The 16,711-nt window shown below is 43.7% G+C and overlaps 1 protein-coding gene across 5 annotated transcripts in view; it reads left to right on the top strand.

The window, feature by feature from the left end:
* The window catches only part of gabrb3 (gamma-aminobutyric acid type A receptor subunit beta3), a 94,091-nt gene extending 77,623 nt beyond the window's left edge, over positions 1 to 16,468 (top strand). For 2 of the 5 annotated variants that reach the window (XM_053498029.1, XM_053498032.1), the window contains 4 exons: positions 2,458 to 2,610; positions 13,717 to 13,961; positions 14,612 to 14,692; positions 15,828 to 16,468. In XM_053498029.1, coding sequence (XP_053354004.1) covers positions 2,458 to 2,610; positions 13,717 to 13,961; positions 14,612 to 14,692; positions 15,828 to 16,166 — 818 coding nt within the window. In that variant the 3' untranslated portion in view covers positions 16,167 to 16,468. The remainder of the gene's footprint in view (positions 1 to 2,457; positions 2,611 to 13,716; positions 13,962 to 14,611; positions 14,693 to 15,827) is intronic. The other 3 variants (XM_053498033.1, XM_053498034.1, XM_053498030.1) reach the window with 2 other exon arrangements.
* Positions 16,469 to 16,711: the final 243 nt, after the last annotated feature.

The raw sequence follows: 16,711 nt of genomic DNA, 5'->3' as shown, positions 1-16,711 counted from the left end.
TGTAGCCTAATCATAGAGTTCTGAACCTGTTCCTCTGATTCCCTCACAGGTTCTAGCATCCCAATGGACTGTTTTTAAGGAGCACATCCTACTTGTATTTGTGGTAGATTATCTGTTGTTTCCGAATCCGTTACGTTCCTAATAAACCCTCTCACTTACTGAACCTTTTGATCTTTTTTTTCTGAACAAACAGATAAACAAATAAAGCTGGTTCATTCTGATGTGACAATGAGAGGGTGTTATATTCTCAAGCGTGCTTGAGCTCTGGCATCGCTGCATTCCAAGGCAAATTACCGGCTTTGCGTCAAGCGTCTCACCCGCTTGATGTAGAAACACTATCTCTGACCAGCGATGATGGAGGGGAGATTACTTCCCCATGTCTTCACATGGTTAAAAAGGGAGAGAAAGAAAAAAAGAGAAGTACTCGATACACAGCAATCCATATATTCATGAAGCAGAAGCCCCGCTGCATAAATTATTCCCCTGAAAAGCCAGATAACTGGCAGACTAATAATTATTCCCACTTCGGAATTGCAGAAATGTTGAACATCATCTATATACACTGTGTGGAAATCACGGGTACAATAAGGGGTGTTATAGAGATCAGACCCCACCGAGGGGGCAGAAAGAGGACGCTATAGAGATTAGAACCCACTGAGGAGGCGGGGGAAAGAAGACACTATAGAGATCAGACCCCACCGAGGGGGTGGGGAAAGAAGACACTATAGAGATTAGATCCCACCGAGGGGACGGGGGAAAAAGACACTATAGAGATCAGACCCCACCGAGGGGGCAGAAAGAGGACGCTATAAAGACACTATACAGATTAGATCCCACCGAGGGGGCGGGGGAAAGAAGACACTATAGAGATCAGACCCCACCGAGGCGGTGGGGAAAAAAGACGCTATAGAGATCAGACCCCACCGAGGGGGCAAGGGAAAAAGACACTATAGAGATCAGACCCCACCAAGGGGGCAGAAAGAGGACACTATAGAGATTAGATCCCACCGAGGGGGCGGGGGAAAAAGACACTATAGAGATCAGACCCCACCGAGGGGGTGGGGAAAGAAGACGCTATAGAGATCAGACCCCACCGAGGGGGCGGGGGAAAAAGACACTATAGAGATCAGACCCCACAGAGGGGGCGAGGGAAAAAGACACTATAGAGATCAGACCCCACCGAGGGGGTGGGGAAAGAAGACGCTATAGAGATCAGACCCCACCGAGGGGGCGGGGGAAAAAGACACTATAGAGATCAGACCCCACAGAGGGGGCGAGGGAAAAAGACACTATAGAGATCAGACCCCACAGAGGGGGTGGGGAAAGAAGACACTATAGAGATCAGACCCCACCGAGGCGGTGGGGAAAAAAGACGCTATAGAGATCAGACCCCACCAAGGGGGTGGGGAAAGAAGACACTATAGAGATTAGATCCCACCGAGGGGGCGAGGGAAAAAGACACTATAGAGATCAGACCCCACCGAGGGGGTGGGGAAAGAAGACACTATAGAGATTAGATCCCACCGAGGGGGTAGGCAAAGACAATGTTATGGAGATCAGAAATCATCAAGGGGGTGGTAAAAAAAAACTGTGTTATAGAGATCAGACCCTGGGGGGTGGGGGCAAAGACAGTGTTGTAGAGATCAGACCCCACCGAGACATTTTAGAGATTAGACACCACTGAGTGAAAAGATGATGTTGTATAGATCAGACAGATGTGAGAAGAACGATAAGAGAAAAATGTGCTTCAGGATCATATTTAATATATATGTATAAGGAATTGTCACACATAAACAAATCACTCTTTCTTTCATTTGTTTATTTATTTATATATTTATTCTGTTGTCCTTTATAGCTTCTGTAATCTTTTTTTTTCCCTTTCCTCCCCATACTCCTCTTTCTTGATTTTCTTTTTTTTTCATATTAATTTTACCATTCTTCCTCACTTCCCTCTTGCTTTCTTTTTCTTCTTTCTTCTCTTCCCTCATTGCTTTCATTCTTTATTTTGAGCAGTGTATGTTATGTGTATATGAGCAGCCTCAATAACATTAGAGTAGTGTGTGTGTGTGTGTGTTTCCTCAGGGTTTAACTCGACTCTGTTAAGGTGGTAAACTCTTATTTGCGGTGTGTCGCCGTCAGCTCTGTCAGTATTAAACACCTTTAACAAGAAGTTGACTTTTTTTTCTCTTTCATTGTGGTGGTAAGAGCACTCAAGGCTGAGCTACTACAACCAATCATGATGAAAAAAAAAAACTATTTATTCTGCCACACCATGGCCGCCTGTCGCCATAGCAACGGAGGCAAATCTGCACTACCATTGCCATAGAAACTGAAACAAACATAAAGCATGGCTCCACTGCCTTTGAAAATAAATAGCATGTCTGTCTCTACCACATGTCTCTCTCTCTCTCTCTCTCTCTCTCTCTCTCTATCTATCTATCTATCTATTTCTCTCAGGAGCTTACCCACGCCTATCACTCAGCTTCAAGCTAAAAAGGAACATTGGATATTTTATCCTGCAGACCTACATGCCCTCCATCCTGATCACCATCCTGTCCTGGGTCTCCTTCTGGATCAACTATGATGCTTCAGCTGCGAGAGTGGCTTTAGGTAGACACGCACACCAAACAATTCAATGCTATTCGGTGTTATTTGTTTAGCACTTTTCACACTGGCCAATGACACAAAGAAGCTTTACAGAATCAAATAACTCACTCACTCACTCTTACTCATCGTCATTCCCGCTTAATCCTGTATTCAGGGTCACTGGGGGGCTTGGAGCCTATCCCAGGAGACTTAGGGCACAAGGCATGGTACACCCTGGACAGATTAGAATCAAATAATTATGGAAAAAAAATAGAAAAATGTAAGGAATGTATGATATTGTATTAATTATTATGATCAGATTGTCCCTGCTGAACAAGCCAAGGGTGAAGGTGCTGATGGAGAATCTCCCTGAGATGGCAATAGGAAGAAACCTTGAGAGGAACCAGACTCCCCCATCCTCATTTGGGTGATAACAGAGCACAAAGCAGCTTTACAGAATCAAAAGTAAGGATGAGACGAGGTCTCATCGTTAGGTGTGGAAGAACATCTTCATGGTCATCAAGAAGAACCATCCTCATTTAGTACATGCAAACCAAGCAGACAATATGGTGCCATCCACAGCAACAGCCAGAGGCCTTCATATCATGAGATCTCCAAAGAGAAGCGAGGCACAAGGGCAAGTCAGACCGGTCCAGAGCGCAGAGGGGATCCGGATCACTGGCAGCTCAGGAGTGTCATATAGCAAGAGAAAGGGAGAGAGAGAGATAACAGTTAGGTATGGTCACAGTCACATAATGTATAAGGTAAATGTATATTCAGTGCAGAGTGCAAGCAGGGACTCCAGCAGGACTAACTATGACATCATAACTAAAAGAGAGGAGCCAGGAGAAACAGACATGAGGAGGAACTGGGATGTAAAGGGACCAATCACCAGTCAACAAACCTGAGTAATCAATGAGAGTGAGGAGGACAGCATCTAAACATACCAGTTCACCATAATACTCTACGTCCATGAGTCCCCCAGATCTGCTCCTTTACCTAAGGCTAATCTATTTACAAAAATGCTTGGCTAAATAAATAGGTTTTTAGCCTGGACGTAAACACTGAGACTGTGTCTGAGTCCCGAACACTATTTGGAAGACTATTCCATAACTTTGGGGCTTTGTAAGAAAAAGTTACAATAGTCCAACCTAGAGGTGATAAAAGCGTGGACTAGTTTTTCTGTATCATTTAGTGACCCTATCAGGGTTGCTGTTAGCACTCCCATGGTGATTATTGTCCTTTAACAGCACACGACAAGTGCTTTATTTCAGTGCAGTTTATCACTGATTGATGTTTTTTTATTGATGAACTGTCTGTAATACAGGTGATTTCATGTTTGTCACTGGGACTGCTCCATTTACTCAGTCAGATTTTTACCCGCCTCCTAATCTACATCTATTCCCATCAAATTCAAATTCAAATTTTATTTGTCACATACACAGTCGTACACAGTTCGATATGCAGTGAAATGCTCTAGACAACTGCCCGTGACCTTAAAATAAAAGACTATAAAATAGAAAAATAAATATAAAAAGGAAATCAGAAGGTAAATTTAACTAAGAAAGAACAAAATAAAATATAGAATTAATTGTCCACGAATGTGTAGTTGTGCAGTGGCCACTAGTGTTAGTGAATGTCCAGAATGTTCACAGTGAGTGCAAAAACCTTGTGTGTGGATGTGCAAAATGGATCAGTACTGTGTGGTGTACTAATTGAGAGACTGTATCGCCTGCGGGAAGAAGCTCCTCCTCAGTCTCTCTGTGTTAGTCTTCAGGAAGCGGAATCGCTTGCCTGACCTCAACAGAGAGAAAAGTTCATTGCTGGGGTGGCTAATATCCTTCACATTTTCTTGGCCTTGGTCCAGCACCGCTTGGTGTAGATTGAGTGCAGGTCAGGGAGCTCGGTACGGATGATGCGCTCAGCTGATCGCACCACCCCCTGTAGAGCTCGTCTGTTCTGCATGGTGCTGTGCCAAACCAGGTTGAGATGTTTCCCGTCAGGATGCTCTCTATGGTGCAGGAGTAAAAGTTCCTCAGCACCTTGGAGGGCATTCGGAAGTCTCTCAAGCATCTGAGGTGGTAGAGATGCTGTCCGGCCTTGTTTACCACAGTGTTGATGTGACAGGACCATGACAGGTCCTGCGTGATGTAAACACCGAGGTATTTGAAGCTCTCCACTCTCTCCACTGGGTTCTCATTGATGATGGGGGTCTGGTAGTTCCTCTCCTGCTTAGTGGTGAAGTCCACTATCAGCTCCTTTGTCTTGCTGACGTTCAGGAGAAGATTGCTCTGGCACCAGTTCTCCAGATTCCCAATCTCCTACAGGTAGGCCGACTCGTCGTTGTCAGAGATCAGGCCCACCATGACTGTGTCATCAGCAAACTTAATGATGGTGGTGGAGCTGGAAGTGGCCACGCAGTCATATGTGTACAAAGAGTACAGCAGGGGGCTCAGAACACATCCCTTGGGGGCTCCAGTGGTGAGAGTGATGGAGGCTGAGACATGTCTGCCCATCCTTACTGCCTATGGTCTGCCAGTTAGAAAATTAGAGATCCACTGGCACATAGATGAGCTGAGTCCCAGGTGCTCCAGCTTGGTGGTGAGTGTGGAGAGAATTATGGTATTAAATGCTGAGCTGTAGTCGATGAAGAGCATTTTAACATAACTCCACCTTCTAGTGTGCAAGTGAGTAAGTGATGTGTGGAGGAGATGAGAGATGGCATCATCTGTAAAACGGTTTGGACGGTAAGCGAACTGTAAATGGTCCAGTGTGTCTGGTAGAGATGAAACGATCGGGACAGGAACAATGATGGACTCTTTGAGAGAGGTTGAATATCTCAGTGAACACAGGTGCTAGCTGGTCTGCGCAGGCTCTAAGAATACGACCTGAGATGCCATCTGGTCCTGCTGCTTTCCTGTTGTTCACTCTCTTGAAGGCTGTCCTCATGTCATGCTTGGAGATAATGACCCCATTTCCGGTGCTGGCAGTGTCTTCCTGTCTGCAGCTGTTAGCGCTGCTAGCATTAGCATTGCTAGCATCTTAAGCTGCAGCTTCGAAGCGAGCATAGAAGGTGTTCAGCTTATCTGCCAGAGTCACGTCCGTGTTCGTCATACCGGTTGTAGGTGCTTTATGGTCCGTAATTGTCCTTAATCCCTGCCACAGGCTCCTAGAGTCACTCTGTTGGAGTTGTGACTCTAGTTTTCTCCCGTAGCACTGCTTCGCCTCTTTCACCGCCTACCGAACGTTATATGACGCAGCCTTGTATGGTTCCATGTTCCCCGACGCAAGTCCCGCAATGTAGGCAGCAGTGCAAGATCTCAGCGCGTCGCGGATGGTTTTATCCACCCACGGCTTCTGGTTGGAAAACGTTCTGATAGTCTTTTTCTCCACGGTATCGTCCGCTAGTTTCCCAATGAATCCCACAACCGCTTCCATAAACACGCTGACGTCATCATCGGAGCTGTTTCTGAACATGTCCCAGTCTGCGTCATTGAGTGCGTCCTGTAACGCGGCCACCGATGGGTCCGTCCAGCGCGCGACCTCCCTCTGAACCGGAACTTCCTGTTTCAGCCTTTGTTTGTATTTTGGCATGAGGAAGATGGTGGCGTGGTCGGATTTACCAAACGGAGGGCGAGACTGTGCCTTCTAGCCGTCCTTGACTGTTGTGTAACAGTGGTCCAGTGTCCTTTCGCCCCTGGTGAGGCAGGTGATGTGCTGATAAAAGTTCGGCGCTGCACGTTTGAGGTTGGCACTAATAAAGTCCCCCGCCACAATAAGCGCAGCGTCCCGGTGTTGTGTTTGGTGCTGTGTGAGTGCCTCATGCAGCTCACATAAGGCAGTGTCCGTGTCCGCTTGTGGTGGAATATAAATGGCACTAATTATGACCGATGTGAACTCCCTAGGTAGATAAAAAGGACGACACAAGATGGACAGTAGTTCCAGATTTGGTGTGCAGGAGCGTGTGAGAGGAACAACGCTCGCGCTGTTGCACCAGCTGCTGTTCACCATAAAACACACGCCGCGTCCCCTTGACTTCCCCGAGTCCCGCGTCCTGTCCATGCGGTGAACCGAGAAGAACTCGGCTGGCTGGATGGCGTGGTCCGGCACCGCTGGGTTCAGGAGGAGGTTGCAGTCCCGAATGTCTCTCTGGAACTTTATCCTGGCCCTGAGGTCATCGAGCTTCGCGTCGCGTCCTTTGTTTTCCCTCAGGATCTCACTCGGCCAGCTCGGATCCAGGGTTAAAAACAAGTTTCGACTACCAGAGACCTGCAACTGAGCAACAGCACTAATGTAACTTCCCCACAAATAATAACAAACAACCGTATTAATGACTCAATACCCGAGTGATATCTGCTAAGGCGTGCCAATACATTCACACCCGAGGACTACTAATAGAAAGTGTAAACCTAAATCTAAGTGACTTATACGGTGTAGCTGATTACCTGGCAACTCATCCGTCCTCCCACATCACACACAACATGACTCTCAGAGGTGGGAGTGTGAGACGATTCTTAGCTCATGAGATCATGTGTGTGTGTGTGTGTGTGTGTGTGTTATGATGAGCTGTGTACACTCGAGTGTGTGCCTGCCTGGGAGAGAACAAGAGGAAGTGAGAGAGAGTTAAAAACAATATGCAGGATGATGGTTTACATTTTGTGAGACTCTCCTCATTAACGACATTAAGCAGTGAAATGAGAGCACTTTGCATTGGGATGTGGGATGGAAACCTCTCTATGGCCTCTCACAAGCAAGCACACACACACACACACACACACACACACACACACACACACAGACACACACGCATCTTACTTCACCTGCTATTATCATTACCAGCTCTCTCATTTTTTTGGCCTCCCTCTCCTGCCAGGTAACCCAGTAAAACCACAAAGATCGATCCAGCTGGAAAACAATTACATTTAACCTCCATTTCAGTGCTCGGGCACGCTGCAGAGGAGCAATGAATCTCGCCTTTAAACGACTCGGAGAGAGCCAAGAGCGAAGAGAAGGCCATCCATCCATCCTCCTCATTCGCATCCGGCTCTAGTGAGGCCGCCGTCAGGCTATCTGAATAAAATTACGCACTCACTCACACAATCACTCACACACACACACACACTTTAGGAGTCCAGTCAGCTCCGAATGGAATGCGAGAAGCTCAAATAATGTGAACGGTGTTAACCTGCCTGCATTCCTTTTTAAGCTTCTTCTGCTTCTTGATGGCTCGAGTGACTCCTTTCCTGGGTCATGTGGAGATTGAAGACATCTTTCCATGAGTCACGTTTGGAAGTCTTACAGATGTGGAACCTCAGAGTCCAGTTGATGTGATACATGTGACTAGATAGAAAACATCCATAAGGAAAAAGTGTTTAGACGAAATACGTCCAGGGAGAGACAGAATCATAATAATAATAATAATAATAATAATAATGCAAAATGTAAATTTGACAGTTTTAATCAAATATTAGGCTGATGTGAGGTGGCACGATGGCATAGCGCTTAACACTGTGGCCTTGCACATCCAGGGTTGTGGGTTCAAGTCAAACCTCACATCTGTGTGTGTGGTAAAAACTGACACACATGTGGAGCCTATGAGTAAACAAAGCCTTACTTATGAAAGAGTAAATAAGAATTGTTATTGCTTTCTTGGATGCAAGGTTTTGGGCGAAACACCAGATGCAAAATATTTTCCTAGAACATTTGTTGAATTATCTAAACATGTTTACGTATCAACGAACCTCCGTTCATGTAACGCTTGCTTCACTCGTCTTGTGGTGCCTTTTCATTAACAGAGAGGAGAAAAGGGATGCCAATAATTTGTTCAGCAAATGGATTATCCCAGTGATTTTAAACCTATCAAAGCATGTTGCAAAGATTCCAACTCTTTTACACATTTATGACATTTGGCAGACGCCCTTATCTAGAGTGACTTACGTTTTTAACTCATTACACATCTGAGCAGTTAAGGGCCTTGCTCGAGAGCCCAATAGTGGCAATCTGGTGGTTGTGGGGTTTGAATCTGGGTCCTTCTGATCAGTAGTCCAATGCCTTAACCACTGAGCTACCCCTGACCCTTTCACTTTTTATCCATTGTTAGTCATCCATACAGTAAAACAAATTCTCACTTAATTTCTTCACCAGCTTCTGTTTCTAAAGTTAACAAGACAAATACTCAGATTCGAAAGATTCAAATTAAAGCTTCACCTGTTACAAAGCGCTGACACTGGAGACTCCTTCCATACTGCACTGCATATACTATATAAACATAAGATATCTGATTATACAGTATGTCACGTCCACCGCACCGTCCCTGAAAATGACAACTCATTCTTTACTAGTGTGTTAATATAATCGTTGGATTTGGAGCTTCGCGACTGCATGAAATTCACTAAGACTTTCTGAGACACCAGAAAGCGAATCAGGATTCAGGATTCAGAATTCAACACCACCACGGCGTATCAGGTGCCGTTAGTTCACGCTAAGGGATCTCTATAAATAACGTCAGTTGAAAAGCCAGGATGTGATGAATCATAGTTTTTGTTAAATCTTTTGTTAAACATCTGAAACCCGTTCCTGCTTTCATCACCGAGGAAACACAGAGCGAGAGATTCAATCTGGAACAGGAAGACCTTTTTAACAAAGCCTCAGCGCTCTCTTAGAATTCATTATGGTGCGGCGCGGGGCCGTCACACTCGCCTTTCTGCGGTGTGGTTCCAGGAATCATGTTAAATGTGTCTTTAAATGTTAATGTAGCTGGAGAAAGTAGGACAGGCCCACTCTAAAGTGTCTCGTTAAGCAGATAACGCTTTCCCTGAGGGAGCCGGAATGTAATAGACATGCGGTTATAGTAATTAGGTCGAACCACTTTCACATTCGGCGGGGAGTTAAAAGTCAACGTCCGCCCCGGAACACAATAAATATGATGCGATTAGTGATTTTGGTGCTAGTTTGTTGCTTGCTGTTGTGTTATTCCTGTGAGAGGTCAGCGGCTGTCTTCTGTACTGATGTCGTACAGTAGTATGACACGAAAGTCATAAAAAGTCCAGTTATTGTGCTCCTGAGAAGCTCATCACCACGCTGGAGCTCGTTTACTTCATTAAGAGCCAGATGCCGTTAGGTGTAATATAATATTATATTATATAATACAATAGGTGCTGTTAAGCAGCTGGAGCCAGAGACAGGGCAATAACTGGGTTATAAATAGAAATGGAAAGACACAGTAGTAGTAAAGTGTTGTAGTAGTAGTACTAGTAGTGCTCAAAGGGGCTACGTACGTATGCGCGGCATTGTTTTATCTTAGCTCTCATGAAGACTTGTTTCATCAGTAATGATTCCAAGTATTAATAACAGTAATGTGGGATTTATCTGAACTAGACTTCTAAAATTGTATGTGGTATCTGGCACCAAGCTGTCAGTACCAGATCCTTTAAATCCTGTAAGGTGTGAGGTGGAGACTCCATGGGTCAGACTTGGCTTGATCGGACTGAGATCTAGAGGATTTGGAGTTGATACCTCGAACACTGTCATGTTCTTCAAACCATTGCCGAACAATGTTTGCAGTGTGTCAGGGTCCATTATCCTGCTAAAAGACACTATTCAGAGGACACGTCTCCATGCAGAGGTGTAACTCAGTCTGCAGCTACAGTATGTTTAGGCAGGTGGTAGGTGTCAAGTAACATCCACATGATTGGCAGGACCCAAAGGATTCCCAGCAGAACATCGTTTGCCTTCTGCCCATAGTGCATCCTGGTGCCATCTCTTACCCAGGTATGTGACTCTTAGTGGAAGCCCCGCCCCCTTCCCCCATTGGACCTTAATATTCGCTCAACTGACACTCGCTTTTTGTCACAGTAAATATCGAATGTTGTTTAAGTTTGTTCATCCGAAATAAAGTATGTCTGAACTAACGTTAGACGTGTAAATACTGTAGGTAACCTAAGTTAGCTAAAAGTTCAAATATTAATTTTCTTTTTATGGTTAAAAGTCGACAATCAAAGTCAACTCCAGTGGCTTGACCTCATGGAATAAACCATTAATGTGGACGTAATTTACTTTTACATTTTAATTTGACATTTTTGGCACAGGCTTTTCATAGATACTCTAGAAATGCTTTATAGAAGTGTGTATAATGTTCATGAATGTTGCACCCCAAATGTTTGTTGCAATTTGGGTGCTTTTATATATATGACACAGAATAACGTGAATAACAGTTGATGTTAATTGATGTTAATATGGAGTCCAGGTAGTTATTGGAGACTCAGGTAGACTTGTAGGAAATTCCAGTCCTGAACTGTCGAGCAACTGCAGCCAAGTCAAGTCCCCAGAGAAACAGCTGTCAACATCAGTCGAGGCCAGAACCGTCTTCATGGTAGAGTGAAACCGTCCCCAGACACTAGACGCATCCCAGAGAGACACACGGGACATCCATGTGACGAGATCTCCAACCAGAAGCGGAGCACCAGGATGGGTCAGACAGGTCCGGAGGGCAGAGGGAGTCTGGATCACTGGCAGCTCAGGAACGACATGAGTAGCTCGACAGAAAGAGGGAAGAAGAGAGAGGGGGAGAGAGAACAGGAGAGGGGAGAGGAGAAAAGGAGAGATAACAGTTAGGTCTGGTCGCAGTATATTTAGTGTAAAGTGTAAGCAGAGACTCCGGCAGGACTAACTATAACAGCATAACTAAAAGGGAGAGCCAGAAGGAAACACAGACATGAGGGTCTGAGGTCATTCTTTAATAAATAGAAAAATTCTAATCACTGGCAACTTGCTCTGAAATAAGAGGATTAAAATATTTTATCCTGGTGTTGACAAAGTTCTGAGCATGGAAAATGAACATAGCGTGAAAATATTCTAAAAAAGTACATTATTATGAAAAAATTTTCAAACATGCACTAGTGTCCACTTTCTTCCTCTTATAACCAAAAATTAGATATAAAGCATGAAAAACGTTTTTTTAACGCACACACTGCTGTGACGAGAGGCTGATTCACCGTCGTGTTTGGTACCACGATTGTGTAATTGCATTGAGTAAGCAGACCTCGTTTTTTTGGCTTTTGCTCCTGGTGACAGAGCTCAATCTGTAGCAGCCATCCGCGCTGTCCAGATTCATGGTGGGCGGCAGAGCCGAGCTGTCAAACGAGAAATATTTCATCGCGGCTCTTTTGGCCGAGTCTCTGAATAATCTCAGTATCATAGTGTACTTTTCTGGCTATACAGCCTTCTATGTACTTTTAGTCCAATTTCTGCATGAGGCTTTTCATCACTTTTTTTTTTCATCGCAGCCTGGACGATGCCTTATGCCGTCCCACTCCTGTCTCTCTATTCCCATATCGTAACTCTAAAATGCATTTGGACTGATCAATCCTTAATCTCCTGCAGTTCATTGTGGGATTTCAGTATACACACCACAGCAAGGATTCTCAAACTTTTTACAGTCATCTTCCCCTTTAACTATGAAGAAAACTAATGGACTTTCTTGGTACATGGAATCCTCACTGAGAACCAACGCGCAGAAGGGTTTGAGATCTTTCTCCAGATTCACTAAGAATTTACCTGACTAAGTTAATGATAGGTGTTTTTTCAGACCACTTCAAGATTAGACCACTTAACTATGTAATGAAGTGTTAATAAACCCATTAAGAACAGTTTTGGAGTATAAATTACAAATTCCTGGGTGCTATACCAAACCTAAAACAGATCAGAGTTTGGCCACCTCTGCACACCGGGACTGCAATATAAAAGCTATCTACCAAACGTTCTTTTTTTTTGTTATAAATTAATAAGTAGCTACAGTACATGTGCTCTTATGATGTTACAGTCAAACACACCAATAATAAGCCGCTGAACCCCCAGGATGCTGCAGGTGAAGCAGTATGCAAGAGGCTCAGTTTTGCAAAGCACCACCTTTAAGTCCAGAGATGTGTGGTGTATGTCACCTGGGTTATAATGTGCTTTGCTAGACAAGGTTCCATGAGGCACCACCACTGCCTTCCACCGAGACCGGGAACTCAACTTATCCACAACACATGTGGGGATAGTTCTCTCCATAGTCAACCATTGCAAAGCATTGGGACCTAATAACATCCCTGCTTCAGAGACCGAATAGAGTTTGAAAAGATATCTTAAAAATCTTCCTGAGCTGAGGTGTTTTCTCCAGATCTTCTAGTCCGTGCCTAAAAGTTCCAAAGCATTTGGGTCAACCATCATGAAGTGACCGATCATAATCATCTCCCCAGCACAGTGGACTCCCTGTAGTAACCACAACCCCAACCAACCCACTAAGGACATGATGTCACCTGGCCCTTACCCATCTTCACAAGAAGAACACCTACATTTGTATGCTGTTCATAGACTCAAGTTGAGTTGCTAGACCTGTTAGTTTTCAACACGTCTATGTCTTACTAGATCCTGAAATTCCTTACTGCGTGGCCACCATCTGTTCTGCTCATGGTCTGGTGTAAATCTTAACAAAAACTAAAGCAACGACTGTTAACTTTGGTAAAGAAAACTGCAGGGGATGTCAACTGGGGCAACCAACCGCTTCCTAACAAAGCCCAGCATCACCTCCATTCTTTTCAGGCATGTGGCAGCAGAAAATATTTTCTCCAGGAGAATCATCATGAGCTTCCTGACCAGCTGATCTTGGCTAAGTTGAACAAATCATTGGCATGTCCATACTGTACCTCCTTCTCAGGAAATTTTCCATGTATACCTTTGTTAAGTTTTTAGAGTAGTGATATTGTCTCCTAAAAGGTTCTACTAAGAACGATTTTTGGTTTTCCCCATTGGCACAGCAGCTTAGAATGCAGCAGTGTCGCTTCGTACCTGCAGAGTCGGTGATGCAAATTTCACCTCTTGTTTGTGTGTGGAGGCTTCATGTTCTCCTGATGGGTTCTCTAATTTCGTCCCACAGTTCAAAGACATGCGTTGTACAGTAGGTTGATTGGTGTTTAAAATAAGCTGTAGTGTTTAATTAAGTGTGTGAATGTATGCATGTGTGCTGTGATGGATTGGCACCCCACCTTGTGCCATGAAATAACCAGCCGAAATAAGTTGTTCTACTGCCTCACTACATCATGAGTGTTTGAAGAAAAATATCTTTATATTAAAACTTGGATTCTTTCACAGGTATCACGACAGTCCTCACCATGACTACCATCAACACCCACCTTCGAGAAACGCTGCCCAAGATCCCATATGTCAAAGCCATAGACATGTACCTGATGGGCTGCTTCGTCTTTGTCTTCTTAGCCCTACTCGAGTACGCCTTCGTCAATTACATTTTCTTCGGACGAGGCCCTCAGATGCAGAAGAAAATGGCGGAGAAGGCCGAGAAAGCCAACAACGATCGGACTAAATACGACGGAAACAAGGTGATGCTCACTGCCATATACAAACACCGGCACCTCGCGTTGCTTTGCTGCCCAGATCCCGTAAACCTGCTTAACACGTAGTGCTGCAGTAATTTAAGAAAGGCTAACGTTTCTAAATGATAAGACGAAGAACTCGAGGCAAAGAAAAAAAGATTAGCCCCAGGCGGATGGATAGAGTTACACCAGATACCAGGGATCAAGCGAGACCAAAGCTCTTAGCATTGAAATCAAACTGAATGATTGAGTTAGTGTACTTTTAGTACACACTCGTGGCAGGCCAGCTGGATAGACGCCAAAGAAATTAGCTGATTAAATCATCCAGCCTCAATGATGTCTATTAGTTGGACCTTGGATATGTAGTTTTTGTTTACCTTTATGCCTGAAATGTTCTCAGAAATGTTTTGCTCTTTTACATGAGAACACTGCAGACACTCAGTGAGCATCTCTTCACAGCATGCTGAGACTTTTCAGCTGAATGGAGTTCATTTGAAAATGAGTTCTATCCCAAAAGGCCACTCTTTTGATCCGCACACTGAGACCTCTAGTGTAATCGTATTCAGATTTCGCCCTGCGAGTGTGAAATCTAAAGGTGGTCTTCTTTTTTGTGTGCGTGTTTGTGTGTTGTTGTTGTTATTTATTTTTTTGGCCAGTCTGTTCAGGAGGGAGGGAATTGCAAGGCGTCTGGAATTAAACAGTCCAATCAGGTACAAGGTCACCGTCACTCACAAGGGGTGAGTGCATGTGTATGTGTGTGTGTGTGTGTGTGTGTAGGAATGTGTGTATTGTTGTAGCTTCTTATGTATTTTTTCATCCTCACGCACTACTGCCTCTGTTCTCATGTACAGTACGCGACACTCCATCGCTTTGGCTCTCGCTGTCCTCCTCCATTCCTCTGTGTTTAGATTAGATTCTGATCAGCAGTCCTGAGTTCCCATGATTCTGTTTCACATCATTACTGTGATGTCTAATCTGTACTTATACTATACTGTATATCTTTCCAAAAAAAGATTCAAGGGTGAAAATAACTCAACAGCAGATTTCATACACAGCATGTCTTTTTGGAAAATAACACCAGTGCTGATTTTTTTCAGATACAAATACAGATTTAGTCTAGTGTTCTTTTTAAGTGTTCTTCTTAGTTCTTTTCAGTCAATAGACTCAGCTTATGTAATGCACCCGTAGTACACAGAAATCATACTGTATTTATTAACTTAAATAATAAATAACTGCTAAGGATTTACCATTTTATCATTAGAAAAAAGAACATAATTAAAGTAATTATAATTAATAATTAGAGTATTTGATATCGCAAATAAACACAATTCTATTGTCCAAAAATTATGACGGACGGACGGACAGATAGATAGATAGATAGATACTTCCTAAAGGAAAGTAGTGTGTATAGTCAAAAAATTAATAAAAGTTTACATGTGGGATATGACCCATGCTTTAACAATTAAACATAAATTAAACATAATTAAAAAAAACTAAATAGAACGATTTCTTTCAATTATAATTTATTGAAATATTTACATAAGTATTAATAGGAATTAATGGGAAGTGTTGCATTGCTCATGTCTGTATAAATATTTTTTCCATTCTCGCTTATCTGTGTGAATTCACCTGAAACGCTCGTCCCCCTCGCCAGAATGATTCATGTCCTAAAATTCACTTTATAACTCATAATATGCTGATGTGCTGATATCAGGAATCGACCATTCAGCATTCTTATTCTTAGAGACTTGAGTAATGTGTTTTGTTTGCAAAAAAAAAAAGAAAGAAAAAAAAATCTCTATTATAGATTCACAGCTTCATCGTAGATCAGTGAGACGGAAGGTGCTGATTGGGCTCTTTGCTTCTGCGCAGGTGGACTCTCAGGGGAACATCCTGCTGACCACGCTGGAGATCCATAACGAAGTGGCCGGGACCGAGATCACCACCAGCGTCAGCGACGCGAGAAACTCCACCTCTGTGATGTTGGATAACTCAGGGATCCAGTACAGGAAGGCGGGCGGGCTGCGGCGGCACAGCGTGGAGCGCAACGCGCAGCCCAAAAAGGCTCGACTGCGCAGACGCTCGTCACAGCTGAAAATCAAAATCCCAGATCTTACGGACGTCAATGCCATCGATCGATGGTCACGGATAATATTCCCCAGCGTCTTTTCCCTTTTCAACCTCATCTACTGGCTTTACTACGTGAATTAAGCCAGAGATTCGAGTCTCCTTTCCCTTTTCTTTTCCCTTTACTTTTCATTTCACAGCTAATGAACTTTTTTTCTTCATTTTTTTTTTCAAGGACGGTTTCAGTTCATGCTAATTTTTGCATTTCAGTGCAGCGTACGAACGCGTACGGACAGCCTCATAGAACAACAGACAAATACGTTTTCTAAACTTCGAAGCCATGAGACTCCCGCGTGATGTGATCGGACCCTTTTTATTGGCTCACATCAACCTGCATCGACAAAAAATAAAGGCAGAGGAGAAACACACACACACACACACACACACACACACACACAAAGAGAAAATGAATTACATTTTTAAAACAAATGGCAAAATATGTCCAATAAAACGAGCTCGGGAATAAACCAAATGGTGAAAATGCAATATCGTATTTAGTACTTTAGGGGCTTTGTAGCGTGGGCTGTTTTTTTATTTTTCTTCCCATCAGCAGTTGTGTTGACTTTTGATTAATATTTAATAATCTATTATGTATGAATGAGCTGTTTGTATATAACCATGTTATGTTA

Source organism: Clarias gariepinus, chromosome 6 (assembly GCF_024256425.1).
Source record: "Clarias gariepinus isolate MV-2021 ecotype Netherlands chromosome 6, CGAR_prim_01v2, whole genome shotgun sequence".
Taxonomy (NCBI): Eukaryota; Metazoa; Chordata; class Actinopteri; order Siluriformes; family Clariidae; genus Clarias; species Clarias gariepinus.
The sequence above is the reverse complement of the archived record's forward strand: the minus strand, read 5'-3'. Positions and strand labels throughout refer to the sequence as shown.